The sequence below is a fragment of the Polyodon spathula genome, chromosome 17, assembly GCF_017654505.1.
Source record: "Polyodon spathula isolate WHYD16114869_AA chromosome 17, ASM1765450v1, whole genome shotgun sequence".
NCBI classification, from domain to species: Eukaryota; Metazoa; Chordata; class Actinopteri; order Acipenseriformes; family Polyodontidae; genus Polyodon; species Polyodon spathula.
The window spans coordinates 22,969,216-22,988,096 of record NC_054550.1 but is presented as its reverse complement, the minus strand read 5'-3'; the positions used below and the strand labels follow the sequence as shown (position 1 = coordinate 22,988,096).

General features: G+C 39.2%; 1 protein-coding gene across 5 annotated transcripts in view; it reads left to right on the top strand.

The window, feature by feature from the left end:
- The window catches only part of LOC121329903 (pleckstrin homology domain-containing family G member 3), a 104,133-nt gene that overhangs the window by 60,348 nt on the left and 24,904 nt on the right, over positions 1–18,881 (top strand). For all 5 annotated transcript variants that reach the window (XM_041275910.1, XM_041275912.1, XM_041275911.1 and 2 more), the window contains 2 exons: positions 3,670–4,187; positions 17,981–18,081. In XM_041275910.1, coding sequence (XP_041131844.1) covers positions 3,670–4,187; positions 17,981–18,081 — 619 coding nt within the window. The remainder of the gene's footprint in view (positions 1–3,669; positions 4,188–17,980; positions 18,082–18,881) is intronic.

Below are 18,881 nucleotides of genomic sequence, written 5' to 3'. Positions count from 1 at the left end.
ACTATGGCTAAGAGTGCCAACATTGCTATCAAATTGTGTTGCAATAAAATTGTGGTTAAAAAATAATAATAATAATAATAATAATAAAAAGTGGGCAAAATCCATCCCTCTTCACTGCTTCGTTTCCATTTCTCACACCTTACTGATAAGTTTCCTGGCCATTGCTGCTGTGTTTTTGATGTTTTTTATGAAGTTTAAACCTGCTGGGGTTTGTATTTTCAGTCATTAGTCAAATAATGAAAGAATGACATCATTGAGAGATTTCCTCACACCTTTTTTGTTGTTGTGGGACTGAATGAATTGATTTAAAAAATAGTAATAATTGTCCAAAGCAGACATGGTACACATCTGTTTCTGAAATTACCCTTTTCTTAAAGTTGCCCCTTGCTGGGCTTCGACTGTTATTTCCGCTAACTGGAGTGTGTGTAGTGGGTTTGTGAATTACCTGACATTGGGGTATGTCTGCAGCTTGTGGAGGAGACAGGATTCTAAAGATGATTTATAACTTGAAGCAAGCAAATATGGGATCTGTTTTAGATGCAACTGGATAGGATGGCTATGACTTGGCCCCTCATCACACAGAACTGAAACCTCCAAAAAGAATGCCAGTGAGATTCTAGGACTGCAGTACTCCACCGTCATTGTCAGGGGTCCACTTCAAGACTTGTTTTGGCTTGACTACAGTATATTGTGCATCGCTTGTAGCGTGGGTTTCCACATTAAAATGTTTTCCTGTAAAGTGAATTAGAAGTACATAAGCCGAGCTTCTCTTTCATACGATAAAGGGAACTAAAGATGTGTTCTTGAAAAGCTAGTATGACTAAAACATTCCCTAGTTAGTCAATAATTCACCTTGCAGTAATGTCTTGAACTAACACGGCAGAAGATCTCTCTGTTTTAAATATATGATGCTGTCTCGGATTCCTGCCAACAGTATATTTACTAAACATAAGCACAGCTCTAAAGGTGTCCCTTTTCACGAGCCCCGGCTGAAATCCGCCTTGCTGCTTGCCAGACATGTCTGTGGTCTGGTTCGGCTTCAGACTCCACAGTTTCACAGGAGCGATGTCTGTTTAATAAAGGAGACCACACAAGGGAGACAGCAACTCGGATTTTGCCAAGGTGAGGTATTACGCTATGGAAACCTTCAAAAGAAAGAATGGGAATGAAGTTTCTAGTTTATTGTATATTTCCTTGCTCTTCCTTTTTTTGTTTACTTTCCACAACAGTATTTTTAGTCATAGGCTCGGTAGAAGTCTCTCACTGTTTTGCCTTATAAGCCTGTGTTAAAAATGACAACTGTACACAGTACCAGTACTTTTATCAGCATAACTAAAGTAAAATGAGGGAGAAACGTTATCCAGTAATTTCTGTTATGCTTCCTGCGGTATTGCAAAGCTTAGGTATGGCCTATGATAAATGCGGAAAGTAGTTAGAGGTGCAAGCCTGTTTGCCTCACAGCCTGAAATATGGACAAAGCAGCATGGTTCAACAGTAAGCAATGTGATCTGCAGCTGACACTTTCTTAGGAAAATTATAAACAAACTGTCTGCTTTCTCAAAATTTAAATGGACTGAAGACTAAGTTGTGAATGACAATAGTAAATGGAAATTACATGATTACATTTTTTTATTGTACACAGTAACTGAACATTATCGTGGGACCCTCACAGATTAAAAAAAATAAAAGAAAGAAAAAGGTTTCTTTGTAACTGATGCTCAATGCTTTACATGCATTGTCGTCTCTGTGGGTATTTTGTGTAAACCATGAGAGGTCCAAGTTTGTAAGATAGTCAAAGTAATATAAAGCAAACACACGCAAAAGGCTATCCGATTCCCAAGTGAATTAACCAGAGCGAGTCAGTGTTTTGAAAAAGCATGCCGTGTTTGGGTAATGGAAGAGACAGGAATGTAGAGTGGAGAGGAAATGTTCATTCAAGTTTACACTGGCATGGAGGTTGATAATGGTTAAACAAGAGTTTGATGATAGTCTAACAAGAGCTCTGATAGTCTAACAAGAGCTCTGAATATACTGTTTGGATCTGAAGCATAAACACACTGAAGCATAGGGCAGATGAAAAGACCCCATCAAATAGTCAATACTGTTCTTTGCTTGCAGTACCACCTCAGCCTTTCGTGTTCACTAAGAGAGCTTCCAGAGACCCTGGCTCTTAATGTGTCTTAACACATGGCTGCTTATAGTACTCACAAATTAGTGGTCAAAAGGCAAGATGCACACAATCTATTCTCCATCGCAAAGTCTGTCATCATTGTGTCTTTTTGTACAAGGCATTGTGTGCTCTATTAGTTAGTGTATACTGGGCGTAGCTACCAAAACTGTTTTTCAGTTATAAAGAAAAGCAGTAAAAAATGCTCCCAAGCCTTACCCTAAGAGGCATAACTCAACAGTGTGTTTGTGGCTAGGATCAGAAGTAGCCATGCCTATTGAATATTTAGAAAGCTGCTGTCTGTCATGTGGAAAATGCAAATTGATTTTGGACAACAAGGAACAACCCCTGTAGTTTTTTTTTTTTTTTTCATGTTTATTTGCAGAGAACAATTGGCGTGTTCTTTTTTTAAAGTTGTACATACTCCAATATGAAATGTCAAAGGGGCAATAATATTTGCATATTTTCTTAGCTCTCATTAGAAAAACATTTGCACAGGTCCCTTATTGTTGTTGGAGGTGGATTTGTTTTATAGCCTTTATTTTAACTAAATGTTTCTTACCTGGGTTACTAGGTCATACTACATGTAGGTTAGCCTTGTTTTACTTTCTTATTTTATTGTGTGAAGTTTATGAAATACCACCAGTACTATAGCTTTTTCTTTCAATCTGGTAGAGATCATTTTACAGCTTCAGGATTGGGGTTCACCTCCTTTTGTTAAAAGTTGTATCTTCTTTACCATCTAATCTGTGCCTAATTTATGTCCAATTAAAGCAGCTGGCACCTGGTCAGGTGTAATATGACCTTTTGATGTTCAATAATACTCCCGTTTCCATTAGAGTCAGACCTGACCCGGATCATAGTTAACTTCTGTTGCATTGGACCAGTAGGTAAAAGTGGTGTGCATCCATCGATCCATATTAATTCACGTTTTGCAAATTGTTGTATAACTTCCTGTTTCCGATTCTTGCTGCTAAAATAATCACGATTTTAGTAACGCTTTTAAATATTAAGTCACTTCTTTTTAAAATTACTCTATATTACTGTAGAGGAGAATGCACTGCATTCACACAGATGCAAGAGAGAGTACAGTAGCTTACGTAGTGTGTTCTTGCCCGTGGTCCCTTAGTGGCTCGTCTTGTAAAGGCACGACCGTGTGGTGTGCAGTGTGTACAGTCAGGAGTGCTGGCCTTTGTTCTTGATGTGTGAAGTTACTGTTCTTTGCTGGGGATTCCAGAAGGAGCATTGCATTCAATCTGGTGCTCCTTGAGGGAGGGAGTCCCCTCACCGCACTATACCGCCTTCCTACTGGCCAGGCACCTGTTCATTTAGCCTTTGTCCTCCAGGGATGAGTAGCTGATGAGCTCCTGGATTTAAGTCGATTACCTCGGAGTTCAGGGTGGATTTAAGGCCTTTTATAATAAACCTGTACATTATAAGCTGCTACTGCATTGATGTGAAGTATTCATTAACGTTTTCCTTTTATTTTTTTTTTCATTCAGAATCCCCTCGGTTGTCCACCGCCTCATCAATGAGCAGCAATGAGAGAATGTCCACAGTCACAGTCTCGGACTGCTCAGCCTCGGTCAGTGCAGACTTCTCAGACACTGACCGGCCAGTGAGCGTGGTGTCCACTCTCTCTTCAGGGTCCTCTCGGGACGGGCATAGCCTGTACGGCAGCACGGCCGCCTTGACCGCTACCACCTCAACTACCTGCCAGTCAGAACCCCAGCACCAAGACGAAGCGGACATTGACTTGGAACTGAGCCCCTCGGCAGCAGACATGGGCACCGAGGTGTCAGACAAGGTGGAGGTCAGCCTTCAAGCGAGTCGCTCACGCAACAACAGCAACAACACAGCGAACAGGGCTGGCATGGATGGCTCACGACAGCCGCCGCTCTCGCCCTTCGCCGCCAAAGCCATGGCCCCCAATCCCAAACTCAGCTACGTGGACCGTGTCGTCATGGAGATCATTGAGACAGAGCGCATGTATGTGCGAGACCTGCGCAGCATTGTGGAGGTGAGGGGTTTATCATGCGTTTTGCTCTGTTTTTGTGGTAGTGTGTTGAGGCCTTTGTAGTTCATTTTAAACAGAAATAAACAGCAAAATGCCAAATTCAGGGATGTAAAATTTAATATTACCCTCCAAAAAGTACAGTGGTACCCCAGAAATGTTTTATGAATGTAGTTTGATTTGGGGTAGGGATTCGATTGCCCATTTTACACTGCATTTTAATGAGCAATCCATCCCACAAGTACAGTTGCTCCCCAAAGTATGTACAGCTTTCATTAAAACAATAAAAACGCTCTCTCTCTCTCTTTTTCTGTCTCTCTCTCTCTCTCTCTCTGGGTGTGTGTGTGTGTGTGTGTGTGTGTGTATATATATATATATATATATATATATATATATATATATATATATATATATATACACACACACACATTTCAGATTGTAGCTAAGATTGTAAATCTCAATATTGATAAATAATGCATACAACGTTGCATGTTCAGTCACCATTAATACAATCTTTATTGTGACTAATGTAATGTACACGTCCTTGTTTGTTGCATTTACGCATGATCAAACACAATTGCTTCTTTCCACAGTAACTGACTGCACTATCAACACACGCCTTTATCGTATCTTATGCAGTAAGTACAGTACCAATAGTGTTGCAAAAAATAAGATTGCCATATTTACGTCTGCAAATTTCCCAGCTCAATCTCTTATTTGACTTCCGGGAATGCAGTGTTTACGTCACTGTTTACATTCCCGACAAGCACTTCGCCTCAATTTAGGCTTCCTTTTCAGCCACATATGTGAACGCACTTAGGCCCCCTAAAACCTCAACTGTGAACGGAAATTTTGAGGCGGCCCAAAGACACCCCAAGGCAAACTCAGTAAGTGTGAACGGGGTGTTAGTTAGCTTTTAATTTCCTCCACAGACTCCCATGATGTTTGAAACTTTGCTACATGAAAATGTGAAACGAAATGGCTGGTGTATGCTTTTAATTAGTAAAGAACAGCTACCCAACATTTTAAAATCCATTTTCTTCACACTTATTGCCAGTAGCAATATTATCACTGCCATTCTTCTCTCTTGTATGTCTTGTTCTTTTCTTGTATTTTGTACTTCTTTTTGAAGTATATCTGCATGCTCTGAATTGAAGTAAATGTTGCTGATTCGTGGTACAAAATGAATCGTGGAACTAGCTGCAGTTCAGGTAAGGAACTGGGTTGCAGAAGAGAATCTATAGCATTGTAATCAAAATATTTTCATATCATATCCTGATATATATATATATATATATATATATATATATATATATATATATATATATATATAAAAATGGGGAAAAACAAAAAAAAACAAAAGATTGTGTCCTTGATGTTGTGGACCATTCTCAATCTTTAACCGAGCAGATTTTCACAGGATGTCATGCAAATGTAGCTATAAATGAATGTGCAGTGGATTTCTTAATTGCTGGTAGGCAAATGTTTGCAGTTTTGTAGGAATACTTTTTGTAAAAATAATTTTCAAATCAAGCCGATATGTTGCTCACAAGTTTTTAATAATCTTTTCTGGAAACAAATATTGCAACATCCAAACAATAAAACAGCATGGTATGTGCGCAGCAAGCACACACCTAACCAGCACTCCTTTGAGAGCAACTTTTAAGAACTTGGGGTTTTGAAATATTTCAGCTCTTTCTCATAAGAACCAGGCATGTTCCTGTTAATCTTAATCTTCTACATTCATAAATGAGTTCAGATAAAGATGGGCGACTGAACAGCAACTCTGTTGACTTCGGCAGCTCTTGCAAATCTTCCACAATGCAATACAGTGACCTTCTATGTGCTGTTTTTTTAGACAACAATAAACCTACTGTGTTATAGTCAGCACAGAAACAGCATACTTTTTAAAAGCAATTTGCACACAGATATAGAAAAGTAATGCTTCTACCATAAGAGTAATGTAGTACAACCATGCAGTTAACCACATGGGTCATCATAATTGCTTGAGGAGCGGTAAGTAAAAGGTTAACAATATTTGTACAAAAATCAAGGGTTTACCAGATTGTAGCCAACTGCAATCTGAAATGCTGCAGGAGGCTAGAATGATAAGTATGGTGAAGCCAGATACAGTCCCTATTATTTTAATGAAGGCGCTAAAAACTACCAATGTTTGGATACGTCTTGCTAAAATTTTAGAAGTTTCTGTAAATTGTACATTTTACTCCATGGTGTGAACATGCAGGCTGAAATAAACAGGAGACAGAGAAGAGAGAATAATAAACATGTTTGTATACAATGGACAAAAACTTACTTTATTTTAGTTTTTCTCTTGTTTTCACTTATTTATTATTCTTTCTTCAGTTCATTCGAGTTGCAAAGTGTGCGTTACCCAGCATTTCACTGGGACCCGCACTTGACTCTCAAGCCGTTGTTTGTCCACCTCAGGACTAGACGATTCCCCCTCAATTTTAAATCTAAATAAATAAATAATGAGTTCAGTACATTCAGGATTCTCGCCCATCCAGTTCTACCTGACTCGCTACCGGTGCCGGTCCCACTCTGTGCCAATTGTCAGACTGTTCCACTAGGAAGACATTTTCTCTTCCAGGCTTGTTTGCATGTGCTGAAGTGCTGTTGACACTCCCAGAGCTCTGCTTCCTAAGGTGCTGTTGTCCAGAGGGGAGAGTACACAGTAACACTTACCTAATGACTCAGGATGAGAGAGAGAGAGAGAGAGAGAGAGAGAGTGAGAGCGAGAGCTGTGCCATTCATGAGCTAGTATATAATCCATTTAGCAGAGATGAACTCTGTTTAAGGAAGATCAGTACATCTATTTGGTGTCTGTTTGCGAAACACATGGATCAAACCAAGGAGGGGCCTGTGCACAGTGTACACACAGAAATAGCACACTTATGTAATTGGAGGGAAGCTTCCAAACGCTGAATTAAAAGGGCCTCTTGATCTGGAACAGAGGACTATTTATACTGAACCATTTTAAACAAAGGATATACTGTCTGTTGTTGTGGCAAAGTGGCTGCTGACAATGAACAGGTGCAGAGGTGATGCAGTGCAGGAATAATCACAGGCAGACAATTGTAATCCAGTTTAGAAAAAGGGGTGCTTTATTTTATAAATCCAGGTCTGATGACCTCAAACAATAATCCCAGGCAATACACAACAATGTGTATTACACTGTTTAATAATAACGGGTTACAGTCCAAATAATAAACACAGTTAGTACATCCACAATATACAAACACGGTCACCAAATCTGGGTGTGTGCTGTAGTGCTTGTGGTGTGTGATAACAAGTTTAACAGTGACTGTAGTGCAGTGTTGATTCAGTTTTGTGCTGGCCCGTGGCAACAGCTCCGGATTCGTGTTAGCTGTCTAGTGAGATACAAACACAGACAGTTACTTAAACAGACACAAACAAACAAACAAAACACTCCCAAATATTTCTCATACGCTTTTCTCTGCATCTCACACAGTCCTTCCAGTTTATAACACATTAAATTGGCTTCAAATGAAAGAAGTTAAACAATCCCAACAATTACGAATCTACAGATATAAATTCCAATTCCTTTCGAAGGAATTGGGAAATGATTTTTATAAGGAATTGGAATTGAAGAACAAGAATTGACCCCAAGCCTGTTTGAAACCCAGGACAGAGTACAGGAGGAGTGTGAGTTTCTAACCCAGTGTAATTTTGGCATTACAATTTTAAGATTTATTCTGAAATGGCCTGTTTCTCCACACAACAGTTTGATATAACAAACTAAATATTTGAACATCTGTTCATTATTAAGGAACCATTATTGTTACAGTACGGTTTGCAACTTTTTACTGTTCACACAAAGAAGCATTTGCCCCAAACCCTTTATCCCTGGGGCTACTTTCTACAACAAAATGCACAACATGCATTCGTCTTTGTTACTTTATGTAGAAAAAGGGCAGGTTAATGTGGTAACATATTACATTTTAATAAGTTAACATTAAATGCTTGAGGTCATTATTATAAAACCTATTTTGAAGTAAACACTTCCGTGTGAACCATATACATGTCAAGTATCTTAGTTGCACTTCACATATTGCTCAATCAATCAATCAGTCAATCAATCAGTCATCAGGAAAATAGTTTGGTGTGTTATTCCCCCCCTTCTACGACTGCCTGCTCAGCTTGAGTTTGGCTGTATTGAAGTCTCAGTCCTAACTCCTCCCTATGGGTTTTAAATCAGGGGAAAACGCAAGGTTAGGGAGGAGCAAGGTTAGGGTGTAGTTCGAACAAACCGCTCACAAAGTAAAAGTATATGCAGAGTAACTGCAACTAAACTTACAAGTGCCTTTTCTTCCTCTGTGTCAGACACACTGTTATCATAGATGTCGCTGTGGACAGTGAGGTGTACTGCACAGGAAAAAACTGCCTCGTGGAACAAAGCTTCAATGGCAACACACAGAGCCTTTCTGAACTGTAAATAAGCACCTTCAAGAGACACCTCTGTCTCTGTTGCTTATGTTAACTTAATATATACCTCGCTTGTAATCCTTGTCATTTTCCTTCACTTTTTACTTTGTATATGAGAATACACACCATGAAAAGCTCTTGAGTTCTGTGGTCCAGATACATTGTCAAACCGATACAACAATCATCCTTTCACACATACTACAAAGATCCCCACTGCACGTTCGTACCAATGACAACTAATAGAGGATCTTAAAAAAGCAAGAAGCCTTGTCTTAAATGTTAGTACTGTAGATGCCTTGCCGATGTCATCAGGTAGAGCGTTACATAAACTGGGGGCAAGATATGCTAAAGAATGCGTATCAAAATCAGTTTTTATATCGAGGGACAGCAAATACAGAGAAGTCCTCTGATCTTAACGAATGTTCTGCAGTCATAACTTACTGAAAAGTGTGTCACCAGTCTAGAAATCCATATAGTAGTCTGTTTATATTTGTGGACTCTATTTTACTACTTAAACTGTTATTTTGAGCTTTTAGTGGAGGTCACTCCTTGCAGAAACTTTAGTGTTACACTTCCAGTACACTTTGAGAGGTTACTTGAAGGGATGCGAACTGCAGTGATTGGTACCCAGAAGAAGTCAATGCAGGAAGCTTCTGGAATTTCTACAGAAGTTCTTTAAAAAAAAATTGGTAAGCATTTAGAATGTTGCATGCACACGCAAACTGAAATCGCCGCACTTGTCTGTACGATTGCTCGTTCGTTCGATGGCAAGGGATCGCCGATCCTTGCCATGATTTTACATTGCTGGAGCACAATTGCTCTGCATTGTAAGCAGCTGTACAATGTGTTAACAATCTTGTCTGTCTTCTCTCCTCAATCAGGTAAATTACACATGCTTATCTGGCTTATACGCAATGTTTGATGCACAGATAGCCTTTTTTAGAAGGGATGCAGTCATATGCAGTAATGTGCTTTAATATTTGTTTATTTTTTGCATACAAGTAGGACTATTATTGGATTTTGGCCCTGCAACGAGTTTTTTTTTCTACTGGTCGTCTCTCTTTATTTGTTTATACTCTTCTTTTAGCCAGATTCCCATCACTGTTCTCAACTGCAACAGCACTCACATAAATGTGACTCAAGATATATTTGTTTATACCAGCTCACAGTGAAGCTGATTGGCTGACTTATTGTTTAGTCTTGCCTGTTTAGGATCTTTTAATCTGACATTTTGCCTGTGGCAAGGAAAAGTTCCTTAAAAATAGACCAGAAACACTGTATAACACTGCAGGCAGGGTGTCAAATCATATTCACAGTGGTAATTACCATGAGATAATATTTAATGCACAGATACACACACGGCATTGCATAGCATTTTTATCAGCTGTCACAGTATGAAAATAGCTGTACGCCTGTGGCGGAGTGTCCCACCCCTTTATGTCTATTAGTGTTTTATGTTGTATGTAGTGTGTTAATGTTGGTGTTTCTGTATGAAATACACAGGATATAAATATGGGTTACGAGCACAAGTGTTTAAAATGTATATTTGTATTTAGGCACGAGGATTGCACAGCACTTCACGTGCAGGTAAAATATGTGAGCACGGGGAATTGCACTTGGTATTAATTCACGTGCAGTTGTACCGAGACTCCAGTTGAATGCTTGATTAGCAATCGAGTCTCGGTACAGCTGCATAAAAGCTGCATATTTTCACTCACTCTGGGTTGTGTGTTCGTGAGTGGAGAACGGGAGAGAGAAGGACTTTTTGGGGTTTTGAGAACAATTGCTACAACGTGCTGGAAGTGCCAGCCCGGTACTTGTTTGTCTGTTCGTCCACTGTCTTGTTTAGTCCTTTCCTTTTTGTTTACCTTTTTATTTTTGCCTCAAGTGTCGTGTCCTGTTTTTTGTGTGTTTTGTTTAAATCTTTTTGTTTATTATTATTTACAATAAAACCCTGGACACCGTAGCGTCACAGATTCACCGCCCTACCTTTGTTGTTCTTCGTCCTTCTTCTGGTCTGACGTCACCCCTGCAAAGCCATCCTGTTCACAACACCTCTGTGAAAAGTTTTTTAAACATATTTGCATATTTTGGGTGAGACCTGTTCGTTTAAAATTGAATGTCCCGTAGGAATGACCTTGAATTCTCCTTATGTACCCCCAAAGTTCCAGGTTTGTGTATTGCATTTTGATGAAGACTCGAGCTGTTTAATCCTAGACTGTCTGTAGTTACTGTATAATGTTCAATTCATGTTTAAAACGAATATTTACCACCTGGTTGAAACAAAAACCTTAACCATGAAACAAAAACCTTAACCATTGGGGTATCTGAGGAACAGGCTGCCTTTGGGGGCTAGGGAGCAATGGTATATCTTGAATTTATAAAATGGTAAGGATCGTCATCCTATTCATTTCAATGGGTTATGTGATGTGGTGATACCTCAGGACATTGCCACTGTTTTCTTTAAACCTATTAGCCATTGTAAACTCACAATATGGCACTACAGGATGTGTGTCATTGTGGGATATTGCCAGTTTAAAGCACAACCATGTCACAGTGCACCTGAGATAATATTGCTATAACGCTTAATTATACAGAAGTAGAACTGAGATCTACATCATCCTTGTATTTATATAGAAACTCCAGAGTGTAACATACTCTGCCTCATTGTTGAGTAATATTTACAAGATGATGTGTAAAAGTTCTGATGGCATTCATAACTTCAAACTCTCAATCATACATTTTAAGGTGAAACATAAGAAACCAAGGGCATAAACTGAAACATGTGTTTATGTAATTTATGAGTTGTAAGTTTACACAAGATAACTTATGAAATTACAGATCTCAAGGTCAGGCACGTGGTCTTTTTTTTCTGTCTACATACAGTATAATCTTTGAAACGTCTGTCTCGGAATCGTGTTTGCTCCAGTGAGAATCACTAGTGTTTTAAACTGAAAACTGTGGACTGGTGTTTTAGAGACTACAAACCAAAAACAACAAAACTTCTTTTGGGGATAACTTTTCAATGCCAGTAAATGGGGGATAGGTGTGGGTTTCCCACTTATCAACAAAACCTGAGTAAAACACAAGATGTTCCTACAGGGGGATGTGATCCAGAAATAATTTTTTCTTTCTTTATTCTGTACTGAAGGGCCTGTAACTGTTCCCGAGGGGCTGTGCTCCTGAAGAGGGTAATGGTATTTTGGTTGGCTGGAGTCCCAGGCCCTGAGCTTCCTGTCATACTGGTGTTACAAATTGATTTTAAGGACAGGACAGGGCTTAGTGTGCAGGGGAAGCCAACTCTTTGACAGTCTCCATGGTAACTGACATAGACTTGAAAGAAGCCAACCAGCACTACACATTCTTTTTTATTCTTTTTGACTGCTATTTAAAGCTGCCTATGACCCTACTATAAGAACCTGTCCTCAATTGAGACAGGTTTCTTTCATATAGTTTGTAACATCTGAAGAGCTTATATTAGATGGTGAACTGTAAGGCTGAACCTATATAAAAGAATAGCTATGTACTGTATTTGTCAGATTAGCACAGATTTTACATGCAACATTTTTGCCTCCAGGTATGTGATGAGATAAGGCTATACTGTAACAGCATGAATATTTGTAATCCCAGGACGATCTCAGTTACGCTATTGTTGGAACATATCAGTTACATTGCATGCATTATAATAGAGGGCATGGATGCTTCATCCCAAGTTTAAAATAAATACATGTAATGGCTTTAACACGTGTGCTAACTGTTTTGATTTAGGATTTGTGTGTCATATTTTAAGGGCTTACTAATGAATTGGCTTCAGAGGTGTGAAAACTGGTAGTCGTCTGAGAACCCTTTGGTTCTTTTTAAATTATGACAGGCTATTGATGGCCATTGGCAGCTATTCACACTTGTCTTTTTACTACTGGGACTCTAACGCGTAATGCCAATTCCAGCCAAAGTCACGTTTGCTTTCATTGTGGATTCAAAGAACTTAAAAGTGTGTTTTTTGCTAGATATGTTGTGTTTGTGCTGGGATAACTAGAAAGGAATAATTTTAGGAAAAATATGAAAAGATCCAGTTAGAATTTCAAATCTTTAAAATAATGTATTGTTTTTACAAACCTTTCCCCAGCAAATTTGTTCAGAAGAGTGAGCTAGGATCCACATGAAATTTCCACCAGAAGCTTAAATGTTTTTTGACAGTCCGCACATACTGAGGGTAATTGTCTTCAGTTTTATAATTTGATAATTGCCTTGTCTCGTTAAATGCCCTCTCTTGTAAACTATATACCTTCCTGTAAGGCTGCTGTTATGTTAGTTGATGAAACATAGTTCATGTCTCCCAGATTACTGTAGTTTGGATACACAGTGTTTGAAAGGTAGTATTTGCATCTCTCTTCAGTATACTGAAACACATCAGCTTATCTTCTTGAGCCACTCGTCCAGTTTTGTTGAAACTTGGAAGCTTAAGCTTTGCATGGTGATTTATTTATTTTTTTAAAGTTATTCCATATGCTGTAGTTTAAGCCAAGTACAGTACATACAGACCAGCTTCATGGCTTTAGGCTTAAGTTAAGTGGCTGAATTTCTGTTGAATACTCTGCCTTGCATTAATAACCTAAAGTATTACCTTAGTTCTTTTTCTGCTGTAAGACAGCTGTGTGGACCTAACAATCAATTTCAAGTCAATGTTAGTGTTTTGTGTAGTAGAAAAAAAGGTAATGTTTCTAGTTCCTTTCCTGCTTTGATTTAAGTTTCTTATTTCCTCTTTAGAAGGCTATTCCATTACAAGGATCAGATTTCTCAAGTGCTGCGTACTCTGACTGCAAGCGCAAGACGGATGTTTCAGGAAAGGTCAACAGGGGTTAGGCGGCTATTGTTTTCTCCAGATAATGTTCATATTCCCAATCAAACTACATAAACAAATGCCTTGACCAGGTTTGGAAGCTGTTCTAGTTTCTGCACATGAGCGTAATACCCAGTTCATCCTGCTACTTTGCGCTTATTGAACTACAGAAACATGTAGACCAGTTCTACTTCATTTTTCACAGGAAACAGGAAAGTTTAATTGAGTTTTTTTAAGGGGAATGTTATTTTGGTTTCTATCAGATTTGCTACCATGCCATTTGTGAATGAAACTGACTGATGCAGAGTTTATGTATTACAGAATACATGGCAGAGAAGCTAGTTGCAAAACAACAACATTCCTGAACTTTTTGCTAGCTCATGTATACAGGGAAACATGAGGGTGGGGGGTCATCAGATTGAACACAGGAAAATCAGCGAACGAGGGGAGGCTATTCAGCCCATCTGTGCTTGTCAAGTTTCTAGTAACAGACTGATCTCAGAACTTTGTCAAGTTGGGCCTTAATGGATGCCAGTGATTCAGCATGAACATGACTAGGTAACCCATTCCATTCACTATATAAGGTTCTTCTGTACAGAAGGTCTTGACTGTACGCTGTATTCGTAGACCGCTAACACTATGTAACACAATTTTTGTTCCTGGGTAGTAGGTGTTATTTCCTAATTGCTTATGCCTCAAAAGTATAGAAAATGGCTATTATTCCCCACAAACTTTGCTTTTGTGACCAGGACAGTGATATTTTGAAATTTACCTATTTTCCAGAACATTCCAGAGCTGAGTAAACTTGGAGTAACTTCTAGAACTTTCCAGTAATATAAATAGTAGTATAAATACAGGGGCCTTAAGCCCAGCAGTTCAGTTTAGTTCCAGCTGCCTAAGTGGATACATATCTGCATTTTACCAAGTTTCCCTGCTATCTTTGCCTTTGGGACAGCAGCGACACCAAGGCGCACTACCACAGACGGGACTGGCCACAGCGGACCGAGTTCTCTGTGGGGAGGAACAACGTTAAGTGGGAGCCACTGGTGAACCCCCGGAAGGTGCTGATGCCACCACTGCACATCAAATTGGGCCTTATGAAACAATTTGTCAGAGCTCTAGATAAGGAGTCAGCAGCCTTCAAGTACCTTCAAGACTTCTTCCCTAAGCTGTCTGAGGCAAAGGTCAAAGCCGGTGTCTTCGTCGGACCACAGATAAAGAAGATCCTGGAGTGCAATGAATTCCCCAAGAAGCTCACTAGTAAGGAGAAAGCGGCTTGGAACAGCTTTGTCGCAGTGGTTTGGGGCTTCCTGGGCAATCACAAGGCCGAAAACTATGTGGAGCTGGTTGAGACTCTGGTGAAGAACTACGGCACAGTGGGCTGTAGGATGTCCCTCAAAGTCCATATCCTTGATGCTCATCTTGATAAATTCAAGGAGAACATGGGAGCGTACACGAAGGAGCAAGGCGAGCGCTTCCACCAGGATATACTGGACTTTGAACGCTGCTACCAAGGACAGTATAACGAGAACATGATGGGACACTACACTTGGGGGCTGATTCGTGAAAGTGATTTACAGTATAATCGTAAATCTCAAAAAACAACTCACTTCTAAATCTTTTGTAGTCATTTTTGTATTACTTTAGTATAAATACATGTTAATTTGGATTCATATGTTGTTTTCTCATTGGAAATAGGTAAATTTCAAAATATCACTGTCCTGGTCACAAAAGCAAAGTCTGTGGGGAATAATAGCCATTGTCTATACTTTTGATGCATAAGCAATTAGGAAATAACACTTACTACCCAGGAACCCCAAAAAAAAATAATAATTTGTTACATGGTGTAATCAATCTGCTGCTGACCAGTGCTCCAAATGGTTTATTTTTATTGGAACGTGTTCAAGAACAAACTCCAGAAACCCTTGTGGAAAAGAAGCTTGTTGAAGGATCCGCTAGCCTTCCTTCTCAACCGCCCTCCTCCATTGAAAGACAGCCCCACAGGGACACCTTGATGTGGGTTATGAAGCTCTTTCTGGAGTGCCTTGCTAGCTTGTTTCTACAGCAGATTGCTATAACAGAAGGCTGGACAGCCACAGCTGTCATCGGTGTTAAAGCTACATAACAAATTAGTAACTTGGAGGGTAAATTATTACCAGTAGTGTAGGGAAGCATTTTAGTCAAGAGAAAACCCCACATTAATATAGAGAGTGGGGAGTGGGGAGTGCGGAGTGGGGGTGGGGTGGGGGGGCGAGAAGGAAGACACCACAGCCCACCCAGAAGGATTTATTATACAGTAGTGGGTTAACATACTGGCTGGGAGCATTACAAGCCACAATTGTCATGAAATATGAGGATGTATTGATTTAAACAGGCAAGCCACTGTACTATTACACATGTAATTGATAGAGCTGTTTTTTTTTTTTTTTTTCAAAAATGAACCACTCATTCTTAATAATTCCCCAAACCTGAAAGGTATTTATCAGAATAATAAGGAAGTATTATACGAACAATCATAGCCTGTAATGTTTGACAGGGGGGGATCAGCTTCTCCCAGCTCCTACATGCCAAAGCACAAACTGAGCTATGTTTAATAGTATCATCTGTAACTGGTGCTGAATTTAGAAATACCAATAGAAAATCGAATGACAAACATTTAACAAAGTCTTTTTCATTGTCTTAATTTAAAAGAAGACATTGACTTCTATGTGAAACATTGTGATTGAGTTATATTTTTTAGTACTTAAACGTTTTAATAGTGGTAAATACCATTTTTTTTTTTTTTTTTTTTGTTCGCCTATACACAACGTATTAACCCATAGTAAGGGGGGGCCTGCATCACATTATATTTTATTCACTAGTGTCACGCTGTTGAAATTATTCGGTTCAAGAATCTGGTTCCACTAGCATGTGGTTGAAGCAAATAGAACTATTAAATCTGTAAGGCACAAAGTGTGTTTTATGTTTTGGTCAGATTCCCAGTGAGAAGTAAATTGCGCACATATTTTAGTGTCTAGTTACAGGCACATTCTCTGTGCTCTTGAAGAACAATATTCATTTTGGCACAAGCAGGTGCAATTCGAACGTCCTGATGGAAATCTCACCTGACCACCCTGCCGGACGCAGTCTTGCCCCATTTGTTCCGATTTAAATAACTGCCACATTCTTATCCCTTTTTTGAAACAAAAGCTGAGGAATTAATTCAAGACATTACAATCCAGCAAGTGACTGTAAGAAGAGCCAGAAATAGCTCCCAGGTTTCCTAGCCGTGAGTTGAAGATTGTGTTACAATGACCTGTTGTTAGATTATTATTATTTTTTTAATACTGAGCTGTATTCTTAGCCTTCCTGTAACTTCAGCTTTCAGAAAATGTGAATTTCTGTGCACAGTGTTCCAGTGGCTGCCTCCCTCCTGACCCAGCCACCATTAGCTCAGTTGCCTGTTACCTTGAAGGTCACAATCATAAGGTCAGAGGAGTTCAGCTCACTATGCCTTTAGCTTGATTGTGAGCATTGATAGGGCAGAATTGTTTATACAGTACATAAGAACATAAGAAAGTTTACAAATGAGAGGAGGCCATTCGGCCCATCTTGCTCGTTTGGTTGTTAGTAGCTTATTGATCCCAGAATCTCATCAAGCAGCTTCTTGAAGGATCCCAGGGTGTCAGCTTCAACAACATTACTGGGGAGTTGGTTGCAGATACACAATTCTCTGTGTTAAAAGTGCCTCCTATTTTCTCCTTTATCTAATCTCCATTTGTGACCCCTGGTCCTTGTTTCTTTTTTCAGGTCGAAAAAGTCCCTTGGGTCGACATTGTCAATGCCTTTTAGAATTTTGAATGCTTGAATTAGGTTGCTGCGTAGTCTTCTTTGTTAAAGACTGAATAGATTCAATTCTTTTAGCCTGCCTGCATATGACATGCCTTTTAAACCCGGAATAATTCTGGTCGCTCTTCTTTGCACTCTTTCTAGAGCAGCAATATCCTTTTTGTAGCAAGGTGACCAGAACTGAAGACAATATTCAAGATGAGGTCTTAGTAATGCACTGTACAGTTTTAACATTACTTCCCTTGATTTAACACTTTTCACAATGTATCCGAGCATCTTGTTGGCCTTTTTTATAGCTTCCCCACATTGTCTAGATGAAGACATTTCTGAGTCAACAAAAACTCCTAGGTCTTTTCATAGATTCCTTCTCCAATTTCAGTATCTGCCATATGATATTTATAATGCACATTTTTATTTCTTGTGTGCAGTACCTTACACTTTTCTCTATTAAATGCCATTTGCCATGTGTCTGCCCAGTTCTGAATCTTGTCTAGATCATTTTGAATGATGCCAGATGCCAGCCAGATGAGTCTGAATTCCTGCCTTGTTACTTTTTAAGTCAAAATGTGTTGACAGAAATAATAGTTCCAGCCATATTGGATAAAGGCATCTTCCAGATAAATAAGTAAATAATAATAATAATATTTGTTTTATTTATTCATAGGATTACCTGGCCCATATCATTGATACTCCAGAGCTGTCTATCCAACCTGAACAAGTCTGTGCTCTCTTTGGAAACATTGAGGATATCTACGGGTTTAACAGGTAAGCAAACAACAGGTTTACTGTGTGCCAGGAAAAGGTCCTGCACAAGGACAACAAAACGGAAATAGGTGTGTGGGATTCAGAATCTGCAGCTAGGTGCTTTTCTTTCTTTCTTTTAAACAAGCAAACACCTGGGTTTGTACAAGAATTCAACATCTACCATAACTGAAGAAAATCTAGCCTCTGACCTTTTCTTTGTACGTAATACTTTGTAATACACAATACAGACTATATGCTTGGATGTAGTATCTTTCATATCTGGTACGCAGGTAGTGTCCAGTTGAAGTTAACAAATGTTTCAGAGTTATGTTAGTCATACTGATCTTTTTCACATACTCATTTTTCTTCCTGTATTATTATTATTTAATTATTATTATTATTATTATGAACTAGTCATTTAGCAGACACTTTTATCCAAAGCGACTTACAGAGACTAGGGTGTGTGAATTATGCATCTGCTGCAGAGTCACTTACAGCAACGTCACAGCCGAGACGGAGCATTGGCTTAGCCACATTTGAACCCGGGACCTCCTGATTACAAGCCCTTTTCTTTTCAAATTGAAAGGCTGTGTGGTCCAGTGGTTAAAGAAATAGGCTTGTAACTAGGAGGTCCCCAGTTCAAATCCTAGCTAAGCCACTGACTCATTGGGTGACCCAGAGCAAGTCACTTAACCTCCTTGTGCTCTGTCTTTCAGGTGAAATGTTGCTGTAAGTGACTCTGCAGTTGCTGCCTAGTTCACACACCCTAGTCTCTGTAAGTCGCTTTGGATAAAGGCGTCTGCTAAATAAACAAATAATCA